This window comes from Condylura cristata, unplaced genomic scaffold, assembly GCF_000260355.1.
Source record: "Condylura cristata isolate star-nosed mole 26May11 unplaced genomic scaffold, ConCri1.0 scaffold00008, whole genome shotgun sequence".
Lineage (NCBI taxonomy): Eukaryota > Metazoa > Chordata > Mammalia > Eulipotyphla > Talpidae > Condylura > Condylura cristata.
This window is the reverse complement of record NW_004567109.1, coordinates 29,477,616-29,491,775: the sequence shown is the minus strand read 5'-3', so window position 1 is coordinate 29,491,775 and position 14,160 is coordinate 29,477,616. Positions and strand designations below refer to the sequence as shown.

Here is a 14,160-nt window from a genome sequence, read left to right as displayed (position 1 = left end):
CCCCAATGACTATTCCCAGAGGCACAGGAACTGGAGGCTCGAGCCTGGCACTGCCCCTCAGGACTCGGGGATACACGGTGCCTCTGTGAGTGGCAGGAAACTGGGGCCGGCCTAGCCCACCTAGTGTCTATAATGTCGACTGTGGAACAGTGGGGACTTGAGCGGACACCACATGCTTGCCTTTACATGCATTCAGCAATCACTAGCAGTGAGGCCGAGACTGCTACCCCCAATTTACAGGAGGGGGAACCAAGACCCAGGGGGTCGAGGGCACTTGTTGGGACCGCACAGTGGCAGAACTCTTTCCACCCCACCAAGCTGCACCTGAAAGCAGGGCAGACAGCAGGCCGGGGAGAGACGACTACGGTCATCACAGCTGCCCAGCGACGGAGGGGCCTCCAGGGAGGGGCGAGTGACCAGTCTCAGGAAGCCGAAGGAATGCTTGTCAGCCTCTCTGTGGAGGGTCGGGTGGGTCGGGTGAGCTGTCTTCTGGGTCCCCGTCAAGCCAGGCATCTCAGTATGGGAGACCCATGCTGAGGGTGGCCTTGGCTCCCTCTCCAGGCCCTGAAAGACCCCTTCCCAGGAGCAGTCCCTGTCCCCAGTGGCCCTGACCTGCAGAGCCACAGGCTGCCACGTCCGCTCTTTCTGCCACATAGTCCTGGGACAACTCTGCAGCACAGATGGGAAACTGAGGCCCAGACACTTGATGGGACGCCCCCCCCCAAGTCACGTCTGTGCACTGGAATGTGCCAGGCATGTTTTTCAGCAGTGGTCGAGGGCTGCAGCCAGTGTCCAGGCAGCTGGCCCAGGCCCTGCCCAGAGCACCAAGATCACCCCAATTCCTGGACACAACTGCTGGTCACAACATAGGAGGGAAGCAGGAAGCTGGGATTTTCCTACCCCAGCCCCGCCCTGGGGAACTCAGCACGCACCCACATGGGCAGCGGCAGGAAGTGTGGAGCAGTGCACCCTTCTCAAGAAAAAGGGCTGGGCTGCCCGTCTGTCCCCACTACCTGGGGCTCCACAATTCAAGCCACTTCCCTTGGGGTCTCCGTGGTGTCTCTCAGGCACCTTGACCACCCGTGAGCTCCTGTGGTGAACAGAGGGCACTAGAGCTGGGGGAGGCTGAGCCTTGCCAGGCCACAGGGTGGGGAGTCTCAAAGCGGAGGACAGATGCGCCCTCTGAGGGAGCAGGTTCTGTTGAGAGGCTGGGTTTAGCAGAGGGCCTGGGTGTTGGGGGCAGCACGTACCAGGAGAGTGGAGGGCTGGGGCCACAACCTGACTGGTCCTGCCTGGGGCTTGGGGCTTCCTCCATGCTCTCCAGCTTTGCATCGGGGGTCTGGAGGTTGGAGTCCCACAGCCCAAACTCAGAGCGCTCCACCTCTGCTGTAGCGCCCAGCAGGCCGGCTCCGTCCAGCTCCTCACCTTACAGATGGGGGAATCCCAGGGGTGGGACGGAGGGAGACAGCCTGCAGGATGGAGGTGCCCAGGTTTAGGTCAGACCCACCCCAGCTCACCCCAACCTGCTGGTAACTAGCTCTGTGACCTGCCAAGGCTCGCAAACACTGACTCTCCATTTCCTTATCTTATAAGGCCTGTCAAGGGTTTACCCTGTATCAGTTACTAAGAACCTCGCACATGTGGGTGCATTTAGTCCTAAGAGCAGCTCCCTTTTGTGTGGGGGGAGGTGGAGGCTCAGTCTCACCCCAGGCCACACACCCAGGGTGGATTCAGAGTCAGGATTCAGATTTGGGTGTAGGTGAGTTCAAAACCTGCATCTCGAAATGAAGAAGAAATGTGGACTTCATTCGACTGTTGTGATAACGCAGACGTAATAAATAATAAGCTGCTAACGTTTCCATAACTTTCATTACCGTGCCAGTGCTGTTCTAAGCATTTTAAGTATTAAGTTGTTTAACCCACTCAGCAGCACTATCAGCAGGCATCATGCAACTATATCAGCACCCTCCCACATAGATCAGGAAACCAAGGTACAGGCAGGTTAAGAGACATGCCCTAGGCCACAGACCCGTGACAGGAGAGTCAAGATTTGGGGTGCAGCCTCTGACTCCAGAGTCCTTAATTCCACCCACTAGTCTCTGGACATGGAACACATCCATGAAGGTAGGTACTGTAGACCCCTATACCCGCAGAGACAGTGCCAGCCATGAGGCCTCCGCCCAGCCATTCCTGTCCCAGACAGCACCCCACCTCTATCGCGCCAGCCCTCCCCAGGGTTTGACAGATGCAGAGATCTTCACCACCAGGAAAGAGAATTAACATCCTGAGAACAATGCCGAAGCCGAGCCATCCATCTCCCTAGAACCCAAGGCAGGGCTGGCCCAGCGCACGCCAGGGAGGAGGAAGTGTCCTCCTGTTCTCTAGCCACATCCAAGTCCACCTCCTTTTCAGTTCCTGACCTAGACCTGCACCCTACAGCAGGCCCCAGGGAAGCTATGACTGTGCTCTGGATTCTCGTGGCCTAGACCCTCCCCCCAGGCCCTTCCCCAAGGTTGTTCCAACATGCCCCTTCCTCTGCTCACTCTACTCCCTCTGCCCGAAGGCTCTCCCACGGCCTGCTGGGAAGGCTTCCTTGCCCTTGAAAGCAGAGCTTGTCCCATCTTCCTTGAAACCCCACAACCCGCATGACCTCTGTCATGCCCCATCACCCGCCATTGGGATTGTGTATTGTCTGTCTCAACTCCAGTCGTGTCACCTGTTAGCTTTGCACACAGCAGTATACTCAGAAACGTGCAGCCACACAGAAATGCCACAACTCACTTCTCCTTGGGTCTACCCAGACACCCGAAGGTGAAACTCTGGATGCATACCCGACACCTGTGTATGTACCCCTTCGACACCTGTGTGCATGCTTACACTCAAACTCACAGGTGACATCTGTGAGTACATACACATGCATTGTGCACACTCCACAGCATACTCACAGGAATTGCCTTTGACACCCGAGACATACGCAACTGTATGTCATACAGAAACATCAGCGCCACCCAACCGTGAGGTCCCACGCAGAGGGGCCCAACGGCATACATACTGCATGCCAGTCCGGGGGTGGGCTGGCCAACTCTGGCCTGCGGCTGGAGGACATCTCCTTGGAGACGGACTGGGAGGCCCCATGATGGCAGGGCCTGGGAACCAGGCCCCACTTCCCACTGGAACTCAAGCCTGGGGGAAGATAAATGATGTGTCTATTGGGCTCCTGGGTGGAGGGTCCTGGGCAGAGAGGGCTCTTGGGCTGATGCCTGGCTCCAGTTTCCTTCTCACCATTTGTGCTTTTCAAGCCCCTGCTCCCAGGCCAGACCCCAGCCATTGTTGCAGGCATCCTTGGCAACCTTAAGTGTAAGAGCCAGCACTTACCAGCATTTGCTGGGCTCCCCCAGGGGCCTCAGGGTTCTCACCCTGGGCTCCACCTGATAGTGCTGATACAGGTCACACCTCAGCTGCGTGACCTCATGTGATCCTCTGGACTCCCCTGACAGGGGGTGTCATTCTGTCCATTTCCGAGGAGTGGAGATGGAAGCTCAGAGAGGTGATCGGGCTGGCCTCGGGGTGACTCCACAGTTGTGGAGTCAACAGACAGGCTCTGAGGGAGTCTTGGCCCACTGGTGTGGATGCCCTCAGCCTTTACCTGCCCCTAGGGAAGCAGCAGGAACAGGGAGACCCCACGGCTGGGTGAGGTCATTCTACGGGTCTGAGAGAAGCAGGGTAGATTTTGCTGGGGCTCTGGAAGGCCAGATATTCGAGTTCTGAGAGATCCCCTCCTGGACATTCGGGAGAGGGGTCCATGGGTCAGTAGTGGCTGCCGTCACCCACTGTGGGGTCCTAGCAGTTGTGGCCCAGTTAGTGGCTGGAGATGGTGCTCCTGTGAGCCCCCCAAGCTTTGGAAATCCCTGGCCTAAAGGAGCTGAGAGTCTCAGATTTTCCTGGGCACTAATAAGACCATCTGGCCAGGGGCTTAAAACGTCACCACGCTTGGTGATGGGAAACCCAGGGGGATTACAATTGAGATGGGAAAAAAAATGTACAAAATGATGTAAAAATAAACTATTATATTATTAAAAAAACAAAAAGTCACCACGAGAGAAGCTTAAAACCAAGAAACCTCTACACCAGGCTGATGTTTTTAAGAATTAGACAAGACAGTACAGCAGTGGTTGAGGTGGCCTCAACTAGAGGTTGAGAGGAAGCATGAAACGACTTCAGGACCCCAACTTGGACTTCAATTCCCTGTGAGGCTTCGGGAGGTTTTTCTCCTGGGACTCTCTGAGTGAGGTCAGGCAAATCCTGCCCATAAGTGGGCCCAACCTTACTACTGCCTGCTAGACTTGCGTAGCGATTTCCAAACTGTGCCCAGGTTTTGGGAGGGCTTGAAAAGAGAGCTGCCGGCTAGGGGGCGCTAGGATTCCTCTCCACCTTGACCCGAACAAAGAGGCTACAGCTTCTCCAGTCTTATTTCTTCTTCTTGGACCTACAGGAGGATTTACCAAAATAGCCAACCTGACAAGGTCAGCGACAGGGTTTTTGTAGGAGTCTGGTGGGATGTACCCTATGTCTAGAACAGTGTGACATGCTTAAAACCACAAGTGAGGCCCTCCCTGGTGGCACAGCGGGTTAAAGCACTGCACTAAAAGCTAAAGCCACTTCCGCATGAGTTCGATTCCCGCCTGCCCTGGAGGTGACCACATGGTGCGGCAGACCTCTCCTGACCCACCGGCTGCTCCCCTCAGCAGTGTACTTCCTCGATCTGCCTGTTCTGCTCCCCACTCTGTCTCTGTGAAACCTCTCACCCTCCACATCTCTGGCCTGTACCCCAGTTCTGTATGTACAAATAAATAAATCTTTAAAAAAAAAAAAACCACAAGTGAGACACACTTTGCTCGTGCCACTTTTCCACAGTGACAGTATATTAAAGGTAATGACGGATGTCACGTGGAGATCCACTGACCCACACAGTATTTGTGAAAGCAGAAATAAACTTTTATTGTGTTTTGCCATTGAGATTTCAGGGTTTATTTAGCATAGACTCTGCATGGTCTAGATGAGCATGACTGATAACTCTTCTTTAATGTTTTTTTTTTGTTTGTTTTGGTTTCAAATAGGCTCTTATTGAAGAACGAATTCTGTAACTAAAATCCCAGGTCCTGGCTGTCCTCTCTCAGTATCTCCCAGCCCTGAGGTTATGAGATTGCACATTTAGACAGCCAGGGGGCAGTGACCCGGGGAGTCTTGAGGTTGGGCGTACCTCCTGTCTGTGACCTTGGGCAGGTTTCACACTTTTCTGAGCCATAGTGTCCTCACCTCTAGGGCTGCTGTGCAGATCAGTGAGGAATTGTGAATTATAAAAAGGGGAGATTGTGTCCCAGGGTATACCTGACATTTTGTCATTATGCACCTCTACCCATCATACCTACTCCAAGTAAGAATAGGAGAATAGTAAGACTTGAAGCTTAATTTATTTTTTTTAAGATTTTATTTGTTTATGCATACAGAACTGGGGTACAGGCCAGAGGTGCAGGGGCTGTGAAAGGATTCACCAGAGACAGAGCGGGGAGCAGAACAGGCAGATCAACAAAGTACACTGTGGAGGGAAGCAGCGGGTGGGTCAAGAGAGGTCTATGGCACCATGTGGGTCACCTCCAGGACAGGGTTTGAACTTGCACTGAGGTGGCCATGGCTTGGCTTAGCTTCACAGTGCAGTGCTCCAACCCACTGCACCACCAGGGAGGGCCTCAAGGCTTAATTTCTAAGAGTGCTACCTGGACCTCATTAAGTCTTCCCCATTCAGCAATGAGGCCTTGGGTCAATGTTGAGGAGCAGCAGTTGTGACAGCAAAGGCCTTGCCTGTGGGTGTGTATAAGTGGTACCTCCAGCCCTGTGCTGGACCCTCAAGCCAGTGACTCAAGCCTTCTCCTCTCAGGTATCATCTTCTCTTTCCTGATGGAGAATGGTGGCGGCTTCACCGCGAACAAAGATGGCTCAAGATCATTGAGAGTTTCCTATGTTCCTGGCCCTGTGTAAGCCTCAGTGAGGCGAGTACATTTCTCACCCTGCAGAATAGGAAACCTGAAGCACAGAAAGACTGAGCCCCTTGCCCAGGTAGGACGTGTGCCTGTGTGAGGCTGGGATCTGAACCCAGAAATCCTGCACCAGCACCTGTATGTGTGACCATTGAGCTGGTGCACCTCTACTGCCTCCATGTATGTGCAGGCCCAGGTGTGTAGGTCCTGGCACAGGGTGGGGGTAGGCTGGCAGGGGTCTGGGCTTTCTAGACTAAGCAGAATAGTAGAATTTCTCTGCTTTGTCTCCTCTGACTCTCTAACTCATTCTCCCCAGTATCTTTCTTAACCTCATTTGCTACAACTCTTCTTGACTTTACAGTTCTTGCCTTACTAATTCCTTCAGGGTCTCCTCACTGTCCTCAGAATACAGAATACAGAATACAAGGTCCTAGGCTGTCATTCAAGGCCCCCACAGGTGCCCTTCCTGTCTTCTTTCCCAACTGTGCAGGGGATGCCAGGACTCTACTTTGGCTGATCTGCATGAACTGCCCTCCCTGGGCACAACCAGCGATAGCTACTCTTTGTGGTTCTTTCTACCTGGAGAACTGTCCCTCACTTTTCTCACCCGGCCCCAGACAGCTTTCCTTGCATCCCCGAGCAAGACTATGTTCTCTCCCCTTTGATGGCAGAACTAGACCTGGCACAGAGAAGACATCGGTGACGTTGGGTGACTCTGGATTTGATTTAAGTAAGGTGTGGGGGAACCCCTGGGAGGTGACCCCACACTATAACAGGACTGGGTAGGGTTCATGGCAGAGTGGGATATGAGGACTAGGGCACTAGGAGGCTGCAGTGGCCAGAGGAGGGCATCAGAGGCCCCAAGAACAGCTACTGGACTGATTCAGAAGGTCAGAAGGATGCCAGAGCCCAAACACAAACATCCTATTAACTGTGGCTGGGGGATAGCCTTGGTATTAATGATATTGGTGGATAAACACAGATAAACAAATAAACAAAGAGAAGTAAATAAACTGCTCATATGTTTTAATATTCAAATCAGGGACTTTCTGAGAAGGGAAGGAGTTATAATGAATCACCAGGTAAAGACAACAGGTATAAGCCAAGTCTGTCCCAGGAACCCCGGATGTATGGTGGCAGGATGTGAATAAGGAGCACCTTTGAACCCTACTTAAACCTGAGAGCATGACTAACGCTGTGGGCTTCTTCCTTATCCCATTCCCTCGCCTTCCCTACAAAAGGAAACAAAATCTTGAATTTCATGCAATGCATTTCCTCAGTGAAAAAAAAAGTTTGTGTTTTTTTGAATAGCTATATACCAGAGATATTTTATGGAGTGGAGTGGGGAATGGGATCAAAAACAGTGGGGGGAGGGAAATGCACTGGACTATGGTGATGGCACACGGGTGATTTGGTGATGGGAAGCCGACGGGGATACAACTGAGACAGAAAAATGCACAAAATAATGTAAAAAAAACTATTATATTATTTTAATAAAAGAATTAAATGAATCGATGAATTTCATACAGTCTGGTATACTATAGAATCAAAAGAATTTATAAAACTATACCAAGATAAAGTTCTAAATTTCAGTTTCTACCTCCATGAGATGAAAATCAAAATAATCTACACCATAAACGTCAAGAATTTAATGATGTAATGCATGTAAAGTATTTAACTTGATACCAGGATCATATTGATGAGTTCAATAAATGTGAACTTCCAGCATGTTGTAAAAAAAAAAAAAAACAAAAAACTTGTGTCACATATGTAGGAAAACCTAAACAATATCATTTATTCTGCCTCATTCGGAACCTTCTAAATGTTCAGTCAACCTTCTAAATGTTGCTTGTGGTTTTCTGCAACAAGCTTTTCTCACTCCAACATAATGTTTCACTTGTGTACAGTACCCCAATTGGTCAAATTCACAAAGAGAAAGCAGGATGTGATTGTCAAGGGAATGGGGTGGTGGTTATTGTTTAACAGGTACAGCTTTAGTCTGGTGAGATGAAAAGAGTTCTGGAAAGGGATGGTGTGATTGTAGCACACTCACGTGAGCACACTTAACACCACTATACACATAATGAATGGGACCCTTAAACGGTTAAGATGATATGTTTATCTGTACTTTGCCACAATTAAAAATAACTTAAGAGGGCCCTCCCTGGTGGCGCAGCGGGTTAAAGCACTGAACTAAGAAGCTTAAGCCACTTCCGCATGAGTTCGATCCTGCCTGCCCCGGAGGTGACCACATGGCGTGGCAGACCTCTCCTGACCCCCCCACTGCTCCCCTCAGCAGTGCACTTTGTCGATCTGCCTGTTCTGCTCCCCACTCTGTCTCTGGTGAACCCTCTCACCCTCTGCATCTCTGGCCTGTACCCCAGTTCTGTATGAACAAATAAATCTTTAAAAAAAAAATAACTTAAGAATCAAGCAATCCTTTTAGAATCATGTAACACAACATTTTAGAGAATGGGCAGAGGTTGAATCACAGAGAGAGAGTGTGTGGTGTTGGTGTGTGAGAGAGAGCTAACTCCTTACCTTCGTGGTGGGAAGTCAAAAGGTAGTGCCCCGAGCAGAAATAAGTGTGTTATTTGATGATAGAAAGTAATCAGCAAAAGAAGCAGCTAAGACTTGGACGTGTTTGCCTCTGGGGAAAGGAAATGGAAGTAGAGAATAAGTGGCTTTTTTCATAACAAGCCGGCAGGACCACCTGATTCTTTAAACTATATGAAGTAAAACTTTGATAAGAAAAATAAATCAAGCATAAGCAAATAGGAAGTTGCTGAGCCTCCTTAGAAGGTCTGTGACTCAGGCAGTGGGCACCTCGGATCTGGACAATAAGCGGTCACCATGGGCTGGCCTGTCAGTGCTATAGTCTTTACCCCAGATTAAATGGGGGAGCACAGAGCTGGCTGCCCTGTGAGAAGAGGGACGCATCTAGACGGAGAGAGGAACATTGTTTGTTGAAATGAGCACACACCTATTGGAAAAATACAATTAGCGTAGCTCCCCTGTGATTTCATGCAGATTATTGCTTAGGGTGAAGCTAAATTTATTAAGTGAAAGGATTTAAAGGCATATACTAGAATGACAGTGGACAAGGTAAGTGGAAATAAAGAAAGGCATTCAAGGGGGATGAGAGTGACTAATTATTCTTGATGAATGACTAAGTCAACCGTTCATGTTGGGAGTGAGGTCCCCAAGTTCAGGGAGGGAGAGGGACCTGCCAGCCGGTTACAACAAGGCAGTCGAGGAGGGGTAACTCTGCCCTCCCGAGCCACAGGGACAGCCAGGAGGCAAGAACCAAGGCTGGGGTATCTGCTTCTGGTGTGCTCCAACCCCCTAGAGCACCTCTATCTTCTCAGTTCCTGGGTCTTTCTCTGTGTAATAAAAGATCCTGCAGTTTAGGGCAATGCTGTTCATGACATTAGTAGATGTTTATGGAGTGCTTACTTACTACGTTCCAGAAAAAACGTCAGAAGTAGCAAATGCTTACACAGTGTGTACTAGCCCCGAAAACTCTTCTGAGCACTCTATCTGTACTAACTTATTCCACCCTCACTAATCCGAGACAACACGCAATCAGCTTCCAAGACACAATTTGTATCTCCTGAACACTGCCCTCCTGGACAGTCCCCTCCCACATGGGACAGGGCTGACCTGTGTGACCAGTGAGGTCTACAGAAATGATGGTGTGGCCTCCACTGTTAGGTCAGTAAGAGAGCCTGGAGCTTCTTCCTTGCTTTCTCTTCTCTCCTTGCTCAGTCATGATGACGAAGCCGGCTGCATGTCCTGAGGCTGTGGATCCAAACAGGCCTATGGAGACACCCACGTTTTGGGAAACTGAGTCATCATGCCAGCGGGAATTTGCCAACCATTCGAGTGAGCCAATCTAGATGCTGTAACCCCAGTTACACTTCCAGAAGACTGCAGCTTGGCCAACTGTAACCTAACTCAGCAGTTCCCGAATTCCTGACCCACCAACACCATGAGAAATAATAAATGTTCTCTTAAGTTGCTAAGTGTTGGGGTATTTTGTGACGCAGCGATAAATAATTAATACTATTAGGCAGCATTGCCGTCCTCATTTTATAGATGAGGAAATTAAGCTGAGAGCTCGAGTTATTTGACCCAGGTCACACCCTGGGCAATGATTTACCTTGGCAGTTTGGATCTTTATAAAGTTCATATAATGAATTAGAATCCCCCTTGCACAGGAATGGAGACATCCCCTCCAATCAGAGAGAGAGGGAGGGGAGAGAGAAATACAAAGAAGGAAAGTGACAAAGAGAAACTGGCAATTGGCTCACAGCACAGCAGGAGGGATTCGGGCTAGACTTCTGGAAGCCCAGGCAGTGGACAGGGAGAACTGCTGCACTGCAGGTCAGCTGTGATGCGCTTGGGGGCCACTGGTCTCAGAGCCTGCCTGGGTGGGTGACATAACCTTGGCGGCCCCAGGGGGTGGGCATCTCTTGCCCCTGAGCAGCCCCCTCTCTGGGGCTCTTATCACTCAGCGCTGTTGCTCTCTGTCCCCAGGCTCTGGATCCTCAAGGTCAGCATGGAATCTTACTCATCTGTGCCCCTGGCTTAAGACAAGGCCAGCCAGAGCAGGCTGGGGGAGGAGCCTGCAGAAGGCCTGCTGGCCCTGGCTTGACCCTGAAGAGAATTCAGTCATCCTTTTAATATGTCTCACAGGAGATGTGGCGGGTCCAGGATGAACCTATTTCTGACATCAGCTCTCCACTGCATGGAAGATCCAAAACAACAGTCCAGTGTGTGCCAAGACCGAGAGACACAGTGTGTGGGAGCCAGGAGGAATGGAGAACACCTCTGGGAGGAGGCTGGAAAGTTTCATGGGGGAGGACATTTGAGCTGAGGCCCAAAGGACGTACTGTGTAAGGATGTCTAGGAAGAGGGCACAGCCTGGCAAAGGTGTGGGGTAAGGGTGGGCTGCTGGGCCCCTTGTCAGGCACACGGAGGCCTGGGTGCGGCAGGGCGCTGTGCTGACAGCAGGTGCAATGTCAACTGTCTGTCACAAGAGGAATTCATTGGCTTAGGGTTGGGCTTGAGAATTTTCCCTGGAAACCCAGGAGTGGGCAAAGTCCATCTGCTTGGATCAGTTCAGGATTGGGAATAAGGACGGGAAGTCACCTGAGCAGCCGAAACTGTGCCAGGACCTCTGTCCATTTGGGATGTGGTACATGCCAAGGGCCTCACTCCCGCCATTTCCCCCTTACTGGAATTAGCCAACATATGTGTCCTAAAAATCCCTATAGAACTGATCTGTTTTAGCTGGTATTCTCTTCTTCTGAAAACCACTAATTTGGTCTCATTGTTAAAATGGGTTGAATGTATTTAGCTCATTCGCTTATTTTGTTTCTTTATGTCCCACCTATGAAATCTCATGAGATTTGTCCACTAAATTATTCCACTGGATGTAATACTCTCTAGGTTCATCCACACTGATGCAAATGGCAAGCTTTCGCCTTTATTATTGCTGCTAGTGCACATATCACATCTCCTTTAGCCCATAGTGGACAACCAGGTAGTTTCCAACTCTCAGTTACTGTGAATAACATTGCGATGAACATGGGTGTGTATGTATTTTCTTCAAAAAAAATTTTTTTTTGTATTCTTTGGTTAAGTACCCAAAACCCATGATAATCTTCAAACTACAATGAACCTTGGAAATTCCTCACTGCCTCCATTTCACATATGTGAAACTGAAGTTCATAGAAGTTTAGTTTAGGGCTGAGCTAGAGACACCAAGGGTCTGCAGGAGTGACTCCGCCCGGCCCCACCGTCCCTGGCTTCCTGCTACCACATCACGCCACTGCACTGGGGACAAAATCCAAACTCCTTGCTGTGGCCTGTCACGCCTTTATGTGGTCAGGACTTTGCAGGCCTTCTTCTGATCTCATCTGGTGTGCCCACCCAGGCTCCAGCCCGCCCAGCCACCGCTCGGCTGTTCCCTCTACCAGGAGTGTCCTGCCACCTGGTCTTCATGTGGCTTTGCTCCATCAGCCCATTGGGGTGCTATAACAACATTCCATGCATTTGGGTGGCTTACAAACAGCAGAAATGTCATTCTCATCACTGCAGAGGCTGGGAAATCCAGGACCAATGCACCGAAAGATCAAGATGTCCACAGATTCATGGTCTGATGAGGCCATGTTTCCTGGCTCACAGATCGCTGCTTCTCACTGCTTCTTCACGTGGCAGAAGGGGCCAGAGATTGGGCTCTCCCTGGTAGGGCAACAGGTTAAAGCAGCACAACGAAGCTCTCACAGCCACTGTAGCAAGAGCTTACTTCCCGGCCAGGGAGCTGACCCTCACGATGCAGCAGACCTCTCCTGCCCTACCCGCTGTTCCCCTCAGCAGTGTATTTCAGTACATCTATCTGTTCTGCTCCCCATTCTGTCACTGGTGAAGTCTCTCACCCCCCGCACCTCTGCCCTGTACCCCAGTTCTTATATGCATAAATAAATCTTAAAAAAAAATAAAAAGAAGGGGCCAGAGATCTCTGTGGGGTCGCTTTTATAAAACACTAACCCCTTTCAGACTTAACCCCCCTTCATGTCCTAATTGTCTCCCAAAGTTCACATTGCAATGTACTCTCTCGGAGATGAGGTCTCAACATATCATTTGGGAGGACACATTCAATCCACAGTAGGCTACTTTTTGCTATCAGTGAAATGTCACCCCTTGAGAGACACCTTCCCTCCCCATCACCTTTCTAAAGTTACCTTTCATTATTCTCATATCTCTCTGAAATTATTGTTTTTCTTTTGTTTTGTTTTCTTGTGTGTGTCCCCCAACTAAAATGTAAGCTGCAGGAGAACATTTCTACATTAAATCTGGGGCCTCAGACAGTGCCTGGCACACAGCAGGTGCTCCATAAGTTTTGTTGAAAGCATGCATGCCTCTCATTTCCTGTTTATGGTCTTGACAAAGGCCTCAATGGAGTTCATGCCATGTCTGATTCACCTGGCACACTAGGCCCAAGACCAGACTGGCACAGCACAGAGATGAATATGCTTGGTAGATGACTAAGTGAACAAAGGATAGACGGCCAGCACTCCACTGGACTCTGGGGTCTGTGCCCTTCTCCTGTGGGGTAGCCACTGTCAACTTAGGCTCAGGGGGCTGCAGATGGGGCAGAGTGTCTCCAGGCCTGGGCCATCATCTCCTACCCCTCTGCCATGGAAGGGACAGGGGCCGAGGAGCCAGGAGGTGGGTCTAACACTGGGTTTAAGCTTTCACGGGACTGTCCCTTAGCCACAAACGTCCTCAAACTCATTCTCCCAAACCTTGCCTGCTGGTAAAGCAGGCAGCTAAAATCTCTTCCTGGATCTGTTCTCTGTACTCACGACCTATCAGAAGAGGAGTCTTCTTATTCCTGCAGGGGTTATGGAGGTGGACAGACATCCTGGCACGAGTCCCCTTTGTAGGGCAGGGATGTCACCTCACTCCTGTGGGTCTCCACATGCCCACCCTGCTCAGCCACACGAGATTATCTTGTCGTCGCTGTGGGTCCCTTGATTGTCTGGCCCTCCGCTGGGCCCCATGAGGGTTTGGATGAGGATGAATGAAGTCTGTGTGCCAGGCCCAAGCCACCTGCCTCATATTCTTGCCGGTGGTCACGTGCACAGAACCACTTGGGTATATTAACCAGCTATGCAAAAGTATTATATGTGCTGTGTGTTCACTGTGTGCACGAGGGATTCAGGGGTCCTGTTCTACCCTTCCGCCCCCCCAGCCTCCGCCTCTACTTGATTATGGACATCTTGGTATTCAAATCCTTGCCCATCCCATCACAATCCCGGGTCTCTGCACAATGCATGGTACTTTGTACCTGGGAACATCCTCCCCTTGTGCGCCAGGCTCACTCCTAGGTATCCCTCAGCCTCCCATCCTCGGGCTGTCACCTCCTCCGGGGAGTCCATGCTGCGTCCCCAGGACCACCTGCTACCTCCTGGAGCAGGGGCCTCGCTTCGCTCACCCTAGCATCTGCAGAGCCCAGAACGCAGGTGGACTTAGAGTAGGGTCGCCTAGGACCCGCTGAGGCAACCGTGGACCAAGGGCATTTGGGAATACGGGGAGGAGGCGGCAGCGGGAGGAG

The 14,160-nt window shown here is 50.7% G+C and overlaps 1 protein-coding gene across 1 annotated transcript in view; it reads left to right on the top strand.

The window, feature by feature from the left end:
- Window positions 1-9,125: 9,125 nt before the first annotated feature.
- LRP8 (low density lipoprotein receptor-related protein 8, apolipoprotein e receptor) overlaps window positions 9,126-14,160 on the top strand; it is a 70,760-nt gene continuing 65,725 nt past the window's right edge. Inside the window, exons 1-2 of the mRNA XM_012722122.1 lie at window positions 9,126-9,140; window positions 10,575-10,590. Of these exons, the coding sequence (XP_012577576.1) occupies window positions 9,126-9,140; window positions 10,575-10,590 (31 nt within the window). The remainder of the gene's footprint in view (window positions 9,141-10,574; window positions 10,591-14,160) is intronic.